Source organism: Onychostoma macrolepis, chromosome 05 (genome assembly GCF_012432095.1).
Source record: "Onychostoma macrolepis isolate SWU-2019 chromosome 05, ASM1243209v1, whole genome shotgun sequence".
Lineage (NCBI taxonomy): Eukaryota > Metazoa > Chordata > Actinopteri > Cypriniformes > Cyprinidae > Onychostoma > Onychostoma macrolepis.
In genome coordinates this window covers 39,799,357-39,817,547 of record NC_081159.1, presented here as the reverse complement: position 1 = coordinate 39,817,547, position 18,191 = coordinate 39,799,357, and the positions used below count along the sequence as shown (strand labels likewise).

Genomic DNA, 18,191 nt, shown 5'->3' with positions numbered 1-18,191 from the left:
TAAATAAATCAATAAATAAATATTTATTTATTAAAGGTATAGTTGACCCAAAAATCTAAATTCTGTCATTAATTACTCACCCTCGTGTCATTCCAAACCCGTAAGACCTTCGTTCATCTTCGGAACACAAATTAAGATATTTTTGACGAAATCTGAGAGCTTGCTGACCCTCAATAGACAGCAACACAACTGAAATGTTCCCAGATCCAGAAACGTAGCAAGGAGCCAAGGACATCAGTAAAATAGACCATGTGACATCAGTGGTTCAACAGCAATTTTACGAAGCTATGAGAATACTTTTTGCGCGCAAATAAAACAAAAATAAGGACTTCTCCTCCTTATCCCGTCTGCTGCAGTGTGCCGCCATTGTGGAGAGCATCATAACGCATCCGCATGCTTTCCTCTGCATGTAAACAACACATGTGCATGGCGCTGCATTTTTTTTATCTGCCTAGCATATTTAGTCCAACCAAAAAATATTTTAGTTTTATTTTAAACGTCATTGTCATTTATTCTTCAGATTTATCATTTGAATATACCTGTAACATGACAAAGTCTAGACTGCAACTGCAGTATACATTCAATTTGTGTTGCAGTATACATCACAAACACAATGCAACAAATCAAAAATACACCTACTGCAATGATTGACAGCATCTATACTGCATCGAAACTGTCTTGGTATGACGCATCAAAACTGGAGCGTCACGTCGCCACCTGCAGTGCAGACCCATCTTGAAACAGCTGTTAGCTGAGAGAAAAACACACTGTACAACACTTCACTGCATTTACACAAACACGCTGCGAGCAAACACCTTTGATATACAAATTAAAGAGCCCAGACATGCTTTACATGAACACATACTAAAAACCACGCTGAGAAACCTAAACACCATGTGCTCACGTCAAGGGACCAAAACTGAAAACAAAAGCAGGTCTCTGCATCTGAGATGGCCTCTGCTCATCCTGACGCGCAGAAGACCGCTGGATTCATGCGATGCAGAAATAACAAATAAGGCCTCTTTACACCTGGCATTTAACATGCATTTCATGTCTGGATATTTTCAGCTGGATTGCATTTATACCATCATTCCAATGCATCTGTAGTGTGGTCAGCCAGGTGTAAATTACACACTCGTGGATGAGGAATAAGATGGTAAAATTAAAATCAGCATGATGCGAATACAGTGTCTGGATGGGTCTGACACTGCTAAAATTATGACTACTACAGTGTTTTTATTCTACTTCTTTTTATAAATTGGTTCAAAAGTGCTTTCAAACTACATTTCAGTAAGTTTAACAATATTAGGTCGCTCAAATTCTATAGTGTTGTCACTGCATGCAGCAACAAACATACAGCATGTACAATGTAGTCCAATTTAGGAAAAAAAAATTCCTGTGAACTGGTTCTTTGAGTGAATCAATCAAAAGCAAACTGAAAAATTATTGGTCTGAATTGTCTGGATCGTTTGCACGCAACAACAAACCTATAGCATGGCCAACGTAGTACAATTTGGGACCAAATGACTCATGTGAGCCATAGGGGTGTGCGATATGACGATTTTTGATCGTGGACGATAAAAATGTCTCCACAATCTGCTTTTGAAGAAATAACGTAGTATTGTGCTACAGCACACATTCTATTAGCTGCAGTTCTGGTGCCTCCGACTCAATCTCAATATACTGTGGGCTACAACGCGACATACATTCACATCAGTGTTAACTCAGTGGTAGCATTACTCTCACAGGACACTGCACTTATTTGCAATCACAAAAGTACATTATTTGCATGTGCTTTAATGCTTTGCTGGTTAAATGTTTCATCCACGCGCTGTTCTGGCGTGTGCTTTTTCTGAGCCCGTACACCCGAAGCGCTCGCACTAAAAACCTGTCAAAGAGCGCCTGATTACTAGACTAAGTTCATTTTTACGCTAATACTGTCAAATTGGTAAGGTAGCTGTTAAATTTAGATTTTGGGATTAAGGATGTAGAATATGGGCATGGAGAATATGTGCTTTCTAAGAACTAATAAACAGTCAATATGTTAAAGGGATAGTTCACCCGAAAATGAAAATTTTACCCCAGGGCATCCAAGATGTAGGTGACTTTGTTTCTTTAGTAGAACACAAATGAAGATTTTTAACTCAAACAGTTGCAGTCTGTCAGTCATATAATGGCAGTCAATGGGACCCACAGCTTTGAGAGTCAAAAAAAAACATACACAGACAAAACCAAATTAAATCGTTCACAACAGCCGGCGCGTGACGGTGTAAACAATGAGTGATGTATACGCGCGACAGGTCACGTGCAGGCTGTTGTGAACACGCTCAGGAGAGTTGGACATTGTGGTGGATCAGAGGTAAAAAAATTATATAAATACTGTTCAGTTTCTTGCACAGACCGATTGTTTCGTGTCATAAGACCTCAGTGTATCGTCACGAGCCACAGGGTTTAATTTGGTTTTGTCTGTGTACGTTTTTTTTGACTCTCAAAGCCGTGGGTCCCATTGACTGCCATTATATGAGTGAACGACTTAAATTGTTTGAGTTAAAAATCTTCGTTTGTGTTCTACTGAAGAAGCAAAGTCACCTACATCTTGAATGCCCTGGGGGTAAGCAGATAAACATCAAATTTTCATTTTTGGGTGAACTATCCCTGTAATAATAGGCATGCTAAAAAGCAACTTAATAGTAAGAATTGGTCCCATATACTAAAGTGTTACCAAAAAAAAAAAAAGAAAAAAATTGAAAATGGATATTACAATTTGATGGATATTACAATTAAAAGATACTCATTAATTAAAAAAAAAAAACATAAATATGATACTTTATATTGATTAATATGTTGTTAGGACGGTCAGACTTTATTTAAAGGTCGAATTCTCACTATTAACAAACCATTAACTTTTGCCTCAAACTCCTAATTTGCTGTTTATTAATAGTTAGTAAGGTAGTTGTTAAGTTTAGGTGTTGGGTAGGATTAGGGATGTAGAATATGGTCATGCACAATATTTGCTATAAGTAGCAATAAACAGCCAATATGTTAACAATAGGCATGCTAATACGCATCTGGTTAATAATAAGAATTTATCCCTATACTAAAGTGCTACCGCTAGGATTAATTATCCTAAAAAGGCCTATAAAAATTCACCCAAAACTAGGGGTGTGCGATATGACGATTTTTGATCGTGGACGATAAAAATGTATCCACGATCTGCTTTTGAAGAAATATCGTAGTATCGTGCTTCAGCGCATTCTATCAGCTGCGGTTCTTATTCCTCCGTCTCAATATACTGTACATTATTCGGATCTGCTTTAAAGCCTTGCCGGTTAAATGTTTTATTCACGAGCGTGCTAAAGCCTGTCAAAAAGCGCCTGATTACTTAACTATGTTATCTTGTGCACTAATACTGTCAAAACACACAAGGTTTATGTATAGACTCCGTTGCTTATGTCTAAAATGAGTAAGTAAACAGCTGAGAGAAACGGATGCGTGCCTCTGTAAATTAGATGCGTGCATGTCTTAAAGGGGCAGTACTGAATATGCTGCCGACTGTCATTAAAGGGATAGTTCACCTTAAAATTTAATTTCGGTCATTATTTACTATCTCGCATGTTGTCCCAAACCTGTATTAATTTTTTTCTTGTGCTGAACACAAAAGAAGATATTTTGAAGAATGTGGGTAACCAAACAGTATCTGGTCCACATTGACTTTTGATAGAAGGAAAAAAAAAAATACTATGGAATAAGTCACTGGGGACCAGCAACTGTTTGGTTTTCCATGTTCCTCAAAATAGCATTTATGTTCAGCAGAAGAAACTCATTCAGGTTTAAAGAAACTTTTGAGTGAGTAAATGATGGTATAAATATAAAACATTTTATTTTGGGGTTAATTATTCCTTCAATGTTAATAAAACACCAAAACACAAAGAGAAACATCACTCACTACTCTTGACTGGAAAACGTTAATACAGTTGATTTAATAGGAATCAATCTATATAGTGTTTTATTTTTATATTTGTTGATTCAATTTCTCGAATGCTCCTGCTAAATACACCTATTGTACCTGAAAATAAAACACTGTTTTATTTGTATAGTATGTGTATTTGTAATGTGTATCTTTGTTCTCATTTTTTAATAACAAAGATAAAATAATGACAAAGATTTTTATCGTCGCCCACTTTGGCCTAAATATCCGCCATTCTTTTTAAATATTTTTGTTACGTTGAAAGGTTTTGTCTTTATAATAGGGAAATTAGTTTGGCTGTAATGCTCAGACAACTTGCAAAATAGTAAAACCAGCATGACAAAGAATTGTGATAAAATCGTGAATCGTGATTTTTCTTAAAAATATCGTGATATTATATTTTTGCCATATCGCCCACCCCTACCCAAAACTTATTGTATACAGTATTTAACACACCACACAGCTGTTGTGAATATTCACACTGGGGCCTTCAACAGTGGCTGAGTCCAAAAAATAAGCATTCAGTGATGCATAACACAGGCGTCATGGGGCTGTACTGCTGAATTACAGGCGACACTGTAATGTTACACAGTCAATATTTTGAGCAGGGGCTGTTTCACACCCACCACCCACATGGCCATGTTTGTCCTCTGAGCGCACAGCTCTCAAAGGTATTGGGTGAATGTGTTTTACACAAAAACACACAACCACACAACCACCCAAAGATGAGGAACTGTCATATGCAAAGCAAACAAAGGATCTCATCTCAGTCCCGATGCTGCAGACGCCAAGAGTGTGTACCAGTGTGAATCAGTTATGCTGACAGACATGCTTCACTACTAATGTTTGAGCTACATCAGTAAATAAATAAAGCAGCACATCAAAGACAAAACAAACCAGTCAGTTAATGGAAACCATGAGGTGTAAAAACACTAAATTATTAAATAGGCCAAACAACGTGCACAGATAATAAAAAAAATAAATATATACAACAATAAATGAAATAAAGTGGGATGTTTAACAAATGCCTGACCTTAATAAATTAAATGTTATTTGATTTAACATTATTTCAGTCTATTCAAATTATTATATCCCAAAATTACGACTCTTTGGAACTTGTATTTATTATTCTACACTGATTTTATCAGTAATTTTTTTTTTTTTTATAGAGCATTGATTCATGCAAAGTAACAAATGTCATACATAAAATGTATTAATATTATCATGAACTATGCAGGTCCAAAAATATGCTTTGGAGACCACATGTGACATGAAAGTACAATTTCAAATAATGCATTTTCAAAATGACAAATGAGAAAAGAGTGATGCACTGAAAACAATGCATGCAATACAATTCAAATTAAATCATGCAAATTATAAAAACTTGATACATAGGAAAATTAGTACTTTGCAGTTTTGATCTAAATCAAAAATGCTGTCGTCATCATCATGTGAACCACCGCACGGTCTGCAACTGTGTGTGCATGCCTTTACATCTTTGAAAATGCATCAGAGCGTTTGCTGCTGTCTGCATCTCTGTGTGTGATATAATTCTTGGTTTTAAATTGTCAAGTGTTATGCTTTCGGGGAAAAAGGGACATGTCTGATTTCGCTATGACTGATGACTGTGGCCTACTTATCAATCTGCAGATTTTCATATTGATAAAGACGGGTACGAGGTCAGAGCAGCTCTTGATCATGTTAAGAAATGAAACTTTGAGTCTCAGTTTGGGTTTCAGTCAAGTTTCAAACAGTTTCTTCAAAAGTTAAATGGAAAACAAACGAGGGCATGTAAACAGAGCCTAACAGTCAGGTTCTGCAAGTAAAAAGCCCATTCATTTTCTCCATAGAGAATAGTGTCTTTTTAGTTTGTTTTTTTTTTTTAATTTAATGCAATTTTTTTTCTTCATATAAGTTAGCACGTTGTGAATCATCTCAGAGCTAGTTGGTTTGCGTCAATATTTTTTTAAATCTCTATGAAGAAAATAAATAAAAATACTGCCAGATCCAAGGTGCTATCAATATTTCACTTTAAAACGCAAGCAAAAACACAATATACAACCACAATTACATCTTATGCAATTGGACATTGGTTTCAGTTTAAATCCGTGCAGCCTGTTTTTATACCAAATACTGTGTTGCTGATCTGATTTGGTTGTTGGCTTGTTAAAGAGTTGAAACGACTCGGGATGTAGTTGTGTGAGCATCTGCATGTGCATAAGGTCACCGTGAAGCTCTAACACGCTCCAGATGGGAGGATGCGGTTTTCTAGAATTAGAAATATTTTTCCACAGCACTGGCTGCAATCGTTGTACAGCAAATAACACTAAAAAAACCAAGACACGAAAATAATTGCAAAATCTGAAATATAACTTTGATACAGCATGTTTTCTTTCTCGCTTGATCACACACCAACAAGCCACATCAGAAGACGTCAACATACAACACAAACACAAGTCTCTAAAGTTTCATCCAATCCACAAATCCACACTTCATGAGCTCAAATACATTGCACACCGCTGGATTTCCTGGTGTCCGTCTTCATCTTCTTTTCATTTTAAGGTTTCTAAGCACTCACCAAACTTGTTCAGACTACATCAGCAATTAAAGGTCTGTGGTCTCCACCCCTAGAAGCCCTGTTTAATGAACATCATTTGAGGCCAACACCACATGTTTCTCAAACCTTCCAAAAAACATCACATACTTGTAAGAAAACAAGAAACCATATAGTTTCCAGTGCTTGATTGGTCACTCTTGGCTTTGTGTAGTTATATGTTTGCATAATGACACTAAACTGTATATTGCTATACATATGTGCTAGCACTTTGTCTCTGGTCTAGCTAGTAATTTTTAACTTGATAATAATACAACACTTCTGTGAAATCTGACAGCAGATAATCATACTAATTTATCTGCTGTGCACAGGCTGGTTTTAAAGTCAGGACTTCCCTGAAACAAAGTTTCTCACGCAAAGAAATTATCAGCCAGCCTGCAGCTTCCTCTCTTAGTATAGCTGCCCTCACTGTTGCTATTGTAGTGAACACACCAAACATAGAGTGCACAGTTACAGAATCAAGGCATGGACTAGTGTGCACTCTATAATGCAGCCCTCCACACTCAGACACCAGTGCTCACATTAAGCACAGACATACGCAAGATGCATGCAGCGAAATAATGATGCACGCACAGCAAAAGCCTACAAGTTTCTCTCTTTAAGATGATTAAACTAATAAAATGTCCAAAAAAAGAACCGATGAATGCATCGCTAATTTGAAACTAAAACATGTGTGCATGGTTCTGACATTTATTGGAGCGTATACACTTTAAGTGTTTGAACTTTCTTGGCCTACGTTGCCTTTTTCCTTATATAGACATTCAGAGCAAGTCCTTGCATCTCTGCCAAGATTCCTCAGCAGCCAATCAGAGCCTTGATACGGCCGTGCCGTGACCCCTAAAGTGAGCAGACGTCATTTGCTGCCTGAATGAACTAGCAAAACTAGCAATTAGGCTATCATGCTGTGTAACCAGGATAAATGGAGCAAGGCAGAGGGAAAGGCAGACAAAACCGTAATTGTGTCCTTATTAGTTTCATTACACATAACAGTATCAATCAGATCCTGTTTCAAATTGGCTGTTTGTCTTAAATGTGGGCGGATTAATTAGGCTAAATGAGAGTTAATGTGAAAATATCACATACTAGATGAATCATTCCATTTTCATCATTTACTCACCCTTGTTTTAAACCCATGTAGCACAAAAGGATAAATGGAGCAGAATGCAAGATCGGTTTTAAACTTGCTAAATATTGTATTAAAAGTTGTTATTTTCTGAAAATCCTGCCCTCTGCCATAGCTCACATTTTTATTCACGTACATTCAAATTTAAGGCCTCATGACCCTTCTCACCATTTTTGCTATCAAATCCAATTGGTTCTCACATGCCAGTGACATGAAACCTGGTGCAACACATCTTGAAGTGCCATATTTGCATACGTGAATTTAATTTTATTAAATAAAACACAGCACAGCTTTCAAATCTTATTTACAGCTGCATATATTTAAAAATAACGCTTCAAGACAACAGTTACAAATGCAATTGGCTCTTGTGTGATTTGTCATTGCTAACAAACTTTGTGCAACACATCTTGAAGTGACATATTTGAATATATGCGAATGAAGTCATTCATATTTGCATATATTTAGGTATAACGCACCAAAACAAGTCACACAAAAAGTCTACTGGTTCTTGCATGACTTGTCTTCGACAACAAACATAATGCAATGACATGCCATATTTGAATATACGTGAATGAAATTCACAGTTTACATTTTGATATATTTAATTATAATGCTTCAAGACAAGTCACGTCAGATATGACGTCAACAATTTCAAATGCAACTGGTTCTTGCATGACTTTGTCATTGACATCAAACACTGTGCAATACATTCCGTCATAATATATTTATGAATGAAACTTACATTTTTTATTAACTTAACCATGATGTAGCTCTTCAATCTTATTCATATTTGCATAATTAAATATACCATAACGCTTCAAGACGAGTTACACCAGATTTCATGCCAAAATTTTAAAATGCAGTTGGTTCTTTTGTGATTTTTCCATTAACATTAAAAATTCGTTCAACACATTTTGGCATGCCATATTTGAAAAAAAAAAAAAAAAGTGAAAGAACGTTACATTTTTATTAACTAAACACAGCATAGCTCTTAATTTGCTTTCACATTTAAAAATATAGCCTAATGCTTCAAAACAAATCACCCCAAATTACAAATGCAACTGGTTCTAGCACGACTTGTAATTGTCAACAAACTTCTTGCAACACACTGACATGCCATATTTTAATGTAGCTCTTGAATTTCATTTTATGTTTGCATACACTGTAAAAAAATCCAATTAACAAAATGCTGGAAGGGCAAAAATATTTAAGTTTTCAACTAAGCCCAAATTGCTTGGGCTTAGTTGAAAAGACATATTATATTAAGTCTGCACAAATATATATTACAAACATTAAATGAATGGTTATTTTCAAATCCAGTCAACATTCAGAAAGCAAAACGTTGACTAATAAAAACAAATCCAGCCAACACAGATCATTCTGCACGTGCACGCGCCTGAGTGACTTCGCGGGAGAAACAGCGCCGCCATCTTGTCAAATTCATGCATCAGGTAAGTTGCACTAAATAAATGTTATTTTTTTAGACTAAATTTAACGAGAAAATCATGCAACATATTTGATTTTTTTGAGAGGACATTTAGAAAGTGTTTTACGAGTTGTATATCCGAAGAAAAGTGGATATAAGACAGCGTAGGCCCTATGTCAATTTCAGGCATCAGGTAAGTCATGTACACTGAATAAATATTTGTACTTAACGTTAGACTAAATTTATCAAAACGTTTATTTAAAAGGTGTAAATGTTTTATTTAAAACGTATATATTTATACACAAATGTACAAAATATATAAAAACATCGAATAAACATTGTATGATATATCTGAGGGAAATTTAAGTGAAGGGAATGTGGTCTTTCACCTTGTTTAATCCATAAAACACTGTGTTACATATTAAAAGCTGTGTTACTATAATGAATTTTAGCTAATTTTGGCGTGTTGTATGATTTTTTTTTGCGTTTCTGTGACGTGAAAAGATAATGACGAGATTGCGCAATCTTTCTCCATTATGCTTAATAAGACTAACGTTAAACGAAATCTACGAAACGTGTAACAATGTAAACCACAGTAATGCGCTCATTTGACATTAACATGGGCGTGTTGAATGGGTTTTTGCTTGTGTAAACTTTTGCAATTGTCCCGTGAAGCAAAAAGACGACATTAAACATGACTAACAACAAGCCACGGTGAAATGTCGCTCTTTTCAAACTGGGCGGATTAACGTTACGCGGCGTTTCTAGTCTCGTGAACGCGCTTCGGAAGAGAAGTTTGTCGTTCCGAATGAAAATGAACAACCGAATCGTTTCACACGGCCGTTCAAAGCGTCTCAGTCAGTTCCCTAGGTAGTGATTCACTAGATAGTGCACACAAGATTCTGCACAGGGAAAGACCGTGGCTCAGTAAACACTGGGACAACTGATCAATAAATTTGTAAAATGTCACCATTGCAGCCTAGAATTAAACCACGCCATGCTGGTTTCGTATGGCCAGAGGAGAACTGCCCCCCGACTGTGCCTGGTTGCTCCTAAGGTTTTCTACTAAATTTCTGTCACCTATGGAGTTTTGGGTCCCTGCCGCTGTCACCTTTGGCTTGCTTATTTGACAATTGGCTGATTGCACAGACATTATTGGAAGAGAGCTGAACTGGATGATGTCAACACCGAATCACCAATGAACTGACTTTAACTGGAAAAATGACATGTTAATGTCCTCTTGCATTATTGACGAACTATTTTCCTGTTTGGCTCTGTAAAGCTGCTTTGACACAATCAGTATTGTATAAAGCACTATGTAAATAAAGGTGACTTGATTTTATGTACTATAACACCTGGTTCATTTTTTTATTTTTATTTTTTTTACTTCTGCCTCATCTTAAAGATATAATTGTGAACAGTAATAATATTTGTAAATGTTTGTTTGCTAACATTTTGTTTAGCTTGTTTAGTTTTTTCTTAGTTCATTAAACAAAGTTTTACAGTGTTACAGATGTAATGTTTGTCAACTGGAGCTTTAAAGGGATAGTTCACCCAAAAATGGAAATTTGCTGTAAATTTACTGAACGTCAGGCCATCCAAGATGTAGGTGACTTTTTTCTTCATTCCTGTATGTTTAGTTTGTATGAAAAATGTTATAAATAGAGATTATTAAATAAAGGCTATTATGTGTTGTAAAGTGTGTGTTTTTAGTGATTGATAAAGACCAGTTAATCATTTTTAATAATTTTGTTAAACTATAAAAATATATGTTTATGTAGTTCCCCAGCAATTTCTTATGATGCCCAAATAATAAATCTTAGTTGAGGTAACATAAAACACAGAGTAAATGGTTAAATTTTGATTGACATAACTTTCTGTAGTCTTCTAAATGTTTGACCAATTAAAACATTTTAGTTGAATGTACTATAAAACTAGTTCAGTAAATGTTGAGCCAACTAAAAAAATAACAATTCAGATAACACTTTGAAGTCAGAAATTGACTGAATGTAAAATTTCTGTGGAACTAGTTACTAAATAATAATTAACCGCTTGAAATTTTTTACAGTGTATAGGCTAATATATAAGACTTCAAGACAAGACACACCAGATTCCATACACAAATTTACAAATGCAATTGGATGATTTGTCATTGATGTCAAACTTCGTGCAACACATCCTGATGTGCCATATATTTATGTAAATGACAGAATTTTTCAAATTTCCATTCGATTTTTTTTGCCAAGTTTTAAATAGTTGATCTCCTTCAAAAAAATAAATCTAAAATAAAAAGTTCCGACCAATATAGAAAGTTATTATAAGCCAAAAAATAAGAACTACAAATACAATTATCAAATCGGGCCAAAACAACAGTAGTAGTCACTCCTGAAAGATGCATGAAGATCTCAAAAGTTCGCCTTACCTTGGGTGGGTCATAGAGCTCCAGCTGGTACTTCTCACTAGCGGTGTGCTCGTTGATCCTCCTGACCTGCAGGCGGCAGCGCAGCCAATGTGGGGGCATGTCTGAGATAGTGTCATCCACCTCCAGGTACCGCAGCTGCCCCTCTTTACAAACACTTGCTGTCTCTTGCCGCCGTCTCACAGTTCGCAACAGATTCCATCGTTCCCACCGCGCACCCTTCTGCGAGGTGTGATGGGTGGCTACCTGCACAGTCAGAGGTGGGCTTTGAGAGGTGCATTCAACAGTCGCCGAGGGTACGCCCCCCTTGATCGAATTGTCCCTTGGGCAACCACCTGAAGGTTCATCAGTTTGGGGGGATTTCTTAAAGAATCGGCATACGCTTTCTCGAAATCCCCTGACGGAAAAGTTGGTTACGTCACTACGGGAAGGGAAGGAAAACAAAGGTGGTGAGTATTGTTCAGACCCGGTCCTCTGCTCCAGGTGTTCGTCTTCCTGGCTATGATGGCGCGTTCTGCGTGTAGTGTCTGCAGGAGAGCATCGCAGCAACTGCTCCTGTTCCCTAAGGACGCCGGCGGCATCTGGTTTGGGCGCCAACACGGCAACTAGCGGAGTCACTCCCGGCCGCGCAGTCTCCCGGTAATCCAGCACCCCTGAGAAGGAAGTGATGCGTAAGCGGCCAGTCATGGGCAGCAAGGGAGGAGGCGGTGGTGGCCGCAGGGCAGGTTCTGCATCTTTAGCCACCTCACAGCTGAAGTGGTGCTGGAAGAGGGCGCTGAACTGCTTTGAGAAACTTTCCGGTGGGACCACATCCTGCACCGGCCGCTCTCTGACGAAGCGCCGGTAGTGTTGGGCAAGTTCTCGGGCCGTGGTGCTGGCATGCAACTCGCAGAACTCCCTCCATCCACAAGGAGGTGCTACGGACGGTGCAGTGCTCGTGGTCTGCTGGACAGTGTTACCATTCATTGCAGTAACCAGCACAGCAGGGAATCACTGTGAACAACAGATGAACAACATCAAAAACTGCACCAATAAGCAATAAATTAAGAGATGGCGCTATATTGCGGCTAGGGTTGTAAAGGGGCAGAATATTTCCAGTACATTTCTGGGAACTTTTCAGAAAGTTTGGAAACTTTCCGGAAATTTACATGAAATTTTCTGCTCTGTTGCAACCCTAATTGTATCAACTAAAGTATATTGAGTATGGCTGCGTTCACAATATAGCACTGCCTCAAGTTGCTTACTGATAAAATTATGAAGTTCACACTTCATTTAAGCCTTATTTTGAAGCTAATGCAGTATGTTCAAGCAAAGGTTAACATGTGGACTATATGGGTGCTGCATATTAATATAGAAAGTAATTTGGAGTAACAAAACAAATTATTAATTATAAACAGTAACAAATTATTCATTTTCATAATCTAAGTTTACATGCAAACTAATAATATGTTTATAATTGGATTGACGGCTAAATTGGATTGAAAAGTCTTCATGTAAACACCACAATCAATTAAACTGAGCTTGATTCAACTGAAATTACAAACAAGTTGAGGGGCATTGAAGAACTTGGTGCCAGATTTACTAACACAGACCCTCTTTTAATATTAAAAAACTACTGTCAGGATTTACTAAAAACGTGCAGTGAGAAATTAGCGCTTAAAAGCGTGGACACAGTCATTTCTATGGCTGCCTTTATTGCATATGCTTTTGTAGGAGTTTCCCTTCCAGAAAAAATAAAATAAAATTATGGGAGCATTTAAATGAATCGCGCAATATCATTTACTAAAGTTTGTGGTAGTCAATTTACTGGAATATGCACCATTATTTACCACCCCCCAAGAAGCATGTCTTAGCGATTTGAGCCTGTGTCGTTAGTAGATTAAATGTACCTTATTATCATCGGCTGTGCTTTTCTTTATTTTGTGCATTGTCAGTAAATCACTTGCAGAACTTTCTGATACCATCGGCGCTTTTATGGGATTGCGCTCTCATGCTATTTTTTCCTTTTGAGTAAATCCGGCCCTTAAACTGGAAAATTTTAGCCTTAAAAATCTTTGAATCCGAGCACTTTCCCAATTGGCTTCGAAAAAGTTGTGTGCATGTGTAGTGCCATGATGTATGTTCTAGGGTTGGGTACCGTTCACATTTGAACCGGTACCCAAGGGTACCTTTTTTCGGTACTTTACTCTCTGTGTAATAACAAAAACATTTATTTCAGTGAAAAAATAAGTCCAAAACTCTCAATTTCAACATTTTGAACAATAGGACCCTACAATTGTTTTTCTTTTTTCTTCCAGAAATTCTTGTTTTACTTTTTTTCATCAAATGAAGGCATGGAACATTTATTTATTTTTAATCAAATCAAAATGAAACCTTTTATTTTTTTGGCAAACAAACAGAGGTTTACTGTTAAAATTAATACATGGTAGAAAAATTATGTGAATATACCTTTAAAAAAGTTATAATAATAATTGTATTTTTTTCTACAATTAAGTCGTTAATGTGGTTGTAATAATTATTTTTATAATTTAATTGTTGTATTTAAATTTGTCAGTAAATGGAATATATAAAGACGTACATTATACTGTACAAAAGTAATACAAGAGGAATATATTTCTGTTACATGTTAAACCGCACTTTTATTTTGACAGGTTGCGTGAAGTTTCTGTGTGTATACCGTATGATATGATGCTGGTTTTCTCAAATGAAACGGTAAAATTCTCATGAAGTGACTCACAGCCTGTAAGTTCATGTGTTCATGTTGTGAGATGCAGAGGCCGAAAATCACCGCGAGTTCACGTGTGCTTCAGTATTTGTTTACTAAACAAAACCGCGTCTCCGCCATTCATACATACCGAGGCTAACGGAACATGCAGGATTCATATTTAAACCGTCTTTTTGCGTTTTAATATTCACACACACTAGTTCATATCGCGATTCGAATTAAGTGACAGACATTCTTTTATTCATCCAAAACTTGCCGAATTCCGTGGCATTCCGCGCTATAAAGTAAATTCCGTTTATATGAATGGACTCCGCCATCCTGTCCGCGTTTTCGCGGAAACCATATGACCCTAGAAATGTAAGCACACTTCAGAACATTTCGGTTTGCCCTGTGTGTTGTGTTTTAAAGAGTTGCAGGGGTGACAAGTCACAGGGTCTCTCTCTCTCTGTCTCTCTCGTATGCGCCCAAATGCGTTCTCAGGTACCGAAATTTGGTGCCGAATGATTTAATGTGAATCGATACTCGGTAGTACCGACGCAATTCGGTCCGTACCCTTAAAAGTACCGAGTTCGGTACCCAACCCTAGTATGTTCATGCACATCTTACAAATGTGTGCATATCTAATGTTCACAGTAGCTCTGGTGAAGTTTTCTCGTGCTAACTTTCTTCGCTTCTGAATGTAGGGACTGGGCACTTTTGCTGAAATTTTGTTCAGAACGGAGATTTTTAATCAAAATGTTATATCTCTATCTTCTGGAGAAACTACAGACTCCTCTCTTGTGACATATGTGGAACTTCTCCAATCAACCAATAAACGAAAGCCCCACCCTACAAATTATTCAATAGTCCTTTCTCATATACATCACAAAAACAAAAGAAAAGTTGTTACTATTGTATTTACCAATCAGCATCCTATCCTATTTTTAGTTCTCTATATTGCATCAGAGAGATTGGTTTTCATATACCATGTTAAGTTTTGATATTCTAGCATTCGTGAACAATTCATCCCTTTGTTTACGCTGCACATCTACTGATGTAGGAATCTGTACTGAAACTGTTCTATGAATCCAACTTTCTATGAACGCTAACAAAGCGTATCAGTTTAGCTCATCACCACATCACTGACGGCACCTCTTGAACTCAGCTGGTACGATACAGATTATTCACTTTTACTCACTCACTCATTCAGCTCTCCAGTACAGGAAGAGAGTGACTAATATCACTCAGGCTGCTTTATAACACGCCACAGGTCAGAGGCAGAAATATCTGTGAGGACATCTTTGATGTGAAGAGGAAGACTGAGGAAGTTGAAAATGTCAAAGGCATCTGATACGAGTCACCAACGGGCCCGCGGTTCTCGATGCGGAATCAGCTCGTGAACGTGCGCAGTCCCTCCACACGTGGTGAATCAGATCACAGTCGCCATTTGCAGCCAGGGGAAATTTTCGTTTGAGGCTTAAAAAATCTGCACACGGGTGCCGCGCTGCACCAGACACGTTGCGACACAACTGGAACCAATCTCCCCATTCTCGTTCCCCACATCCTCATTTACCAGCGTGCGGCCCTCTCGGACGCCTGTGAACGTTTAACTCTGCGTGAGAAGTAAATGTGTTCTTAAAGTTCCGTTGGAAGCCCTGAAGCATGACAAAATGAAGGTTTAGTACATGAAGAAAGCAATAGATCAGAAAAACCACAACACTCACATAGTCAAAGAGAAAAAAATAAAACGAGGAGGGGACCATTCTATAGACGGCACCACACACTGTTTGCTGTCTTATTGGGTGACAGGAAGCATTAACCTACACAGGGAGAGGAACACCCATCACACATATAGCTGTTTTTTTTTGGTGTGCAAAGCTAAGCTCTTATTGACAAGACGACCAAAACTGTCCACAAACATCTTTAAGATGTGTTGCTGGTGCGGTGGTTTGTGCACAAGGCTTCCTTGCTTAAAGGAATGGTTTGCTCAAAAACGCAAATTCTGGCATCATGACCAACGTATCATAGTGTGAATCACAGTACGACACAACAACAGTCATTTGTGACCCTGGACCACAAAACCAGTCTTAAGTGTCAATTTTTCGAAATCGAGAGTTATACATCATCTGAAAGCTGAATAAATAAGCTTTCCATTGACGTATGGTTTGTTAGGATCAGACGATATTTGGCCGAAATACAACTATTTGAAAATCTGGAATCTGAGGGTGCAAAAAAATCTAAATATTGAGAAAATCGCCTTTAAAATTGTCCAAATGAAGTTCTTAGCAATGCATATTACTAATCAAAAATGAAGTTTTGATATATTTATGGTAAGAAATTTACAAAATATATCCGTGGAACATGATCTTTACTTAATATCCTAAAGATTTTTGGCATAAAAGAAAAATTTATAATTTTGATATTTTTGGCTATTACTACAAATATACTCCAGCGACTTAAGACTGGTTTTGTGGTCCAGGGTCACATTTTTGATGGAAATCAAACCTAAATGGTTTTACATACTAAATTAACCAATTTTTTGGTAATGCATCAAGTAAATTTTTTAACAAATGAAAATGACAGGTTATTTTCTGCTTTAATTTTTGAACTCTAAGTACACAAACCAAAAGAAAAGATTACTCAGAGCAATTCACACAAAATGCAATTTTGCATTTAAAATGCAAGATGCAGGACAGTGTAATGGAAGATTTATATACCCTATTGTCATTGCAAAGTCATTTTTCTATCATTTCTGCTTGAGGCATGAAATCAAAATGAAATATTTTTTTTTGTGGAAAAAACTGTTTTCTTAGGAAGATTTCGGCATCATTTATATTCCCTCTTGTTATTGCAAACCAAGTGGAGTTCTTTCACCAAATACAAATTCAACTTTTGTGTTCCACAAGTCATGCAATAATGTTCTATTTCATCAACCAGCAAGACTTTCTTGGTCAGCCTAACCAGCCTGGACAGTCATAAGCTGATGTTTTCAGCAGAATGCATGACATGCGTGGTGTTTACAGCACGGGCCGTCCTGCGGAGCGCGTGCTCTCGCCTCGCGCACTCGTGCTGTTGTTCAGCGCACATGCCGTGTGACGCGGTACCGCCCCCTGCGCTGGCCCCCGGGTGTTCGTTCTATCAGTGATCATCCGGCCCACTAATGACTCAGCAACCTCCAAACAGACTACCATCACTTCCTCTCTGGCCGTCTCTTTTTCCCTTCCTCATCCTTCACGTGCATGCATGTTAAATTCCCGCTCTTGCAATAGCCCATCATTCTGCTTTCTTTTCATCCTCACTGCGCTATTGCACCAACCATTAAACCTCCACTCACGCAGCCACTTCATTGTTCTCATACTTTAAACCCATTTCCTGTTTCACGCCATTAGCTTAGTATTTTCACTCACTAATCTTTTCCTCTCTCCATATGCTTTTCACTTTTGTATCCTTTACCATCCTGGTAATGCTCTTTCTGGGCTTAAATTTAAGTCTAAAATATGATTTAAATGATTTTACAACAGCGTAATCCATAATATAGTAATTTTTAGATAAACTAACACCAAATTGTTTTATATATGTGATATTGTTTTAATCATGTGGTAACACCAATATTTTTTGTATTTTTCAAATTAAAATTAAAGCTCATTTCGGCAATTTTTGGAAAGTGAGTGCAACCAATGGTCAAAGACGTCCGTGTAGCGTACGTTTACATAGAAAACAATGGAAAAGCAGTGCAGTGGAATGTAAAAATGTGTTCTGTATGAATGGTCACTAAGTCTGGCATCAATACAAATGCATTTTCATGTTATACAAAATATGATTTAAAAACAGCATTAAATACATTTCAAATAACTAATAGGCTATATACAATTCTCTAACACTTGATTGTGAGTCATCACTGTGATTGGCTGCTTTGCTTGTTTGCCACGCCATTGTTA

At 37.3% G+C, this 18,191-nt stretch overlaps 1 protein-coding gene across 2 annotated transcripts in view; it reads right to left on the bottom strand.

The window, feature by feature from the left end:
• The window catches only part of sh2b3 (SH2B adaptor protein 3), a 56,521-nt gene that overhangs the window by 31,294 nt on the left and 7,036 nt on the right, over window positions 1-18,191 (bottom strand). Inside the window, exons 1-2 of one of the 2 annotated variants that reach the window (XM_058775165.1) lie at window positions 15,456-15,987; window positions 11,553-12,542 (exon numbers count right to left, since the gene is read on the bottom strand). In XM_058775165.1, the coding sequence (XP_058631148.1) occupies window positions 11,553-12,515 (963 nt within the window). In that variant the 5' untranslated portion in view covers window positions 12,516-12,542; window positions 15,456-15,987. Of the gene's footprint in view, window positions 1-11,552; window positions 12,543-15,455; window positions 15,988-18,191 lie in introns of those variants that run through there. The other variant, XM_058775166.1, reaches the window with a different exon arrangement.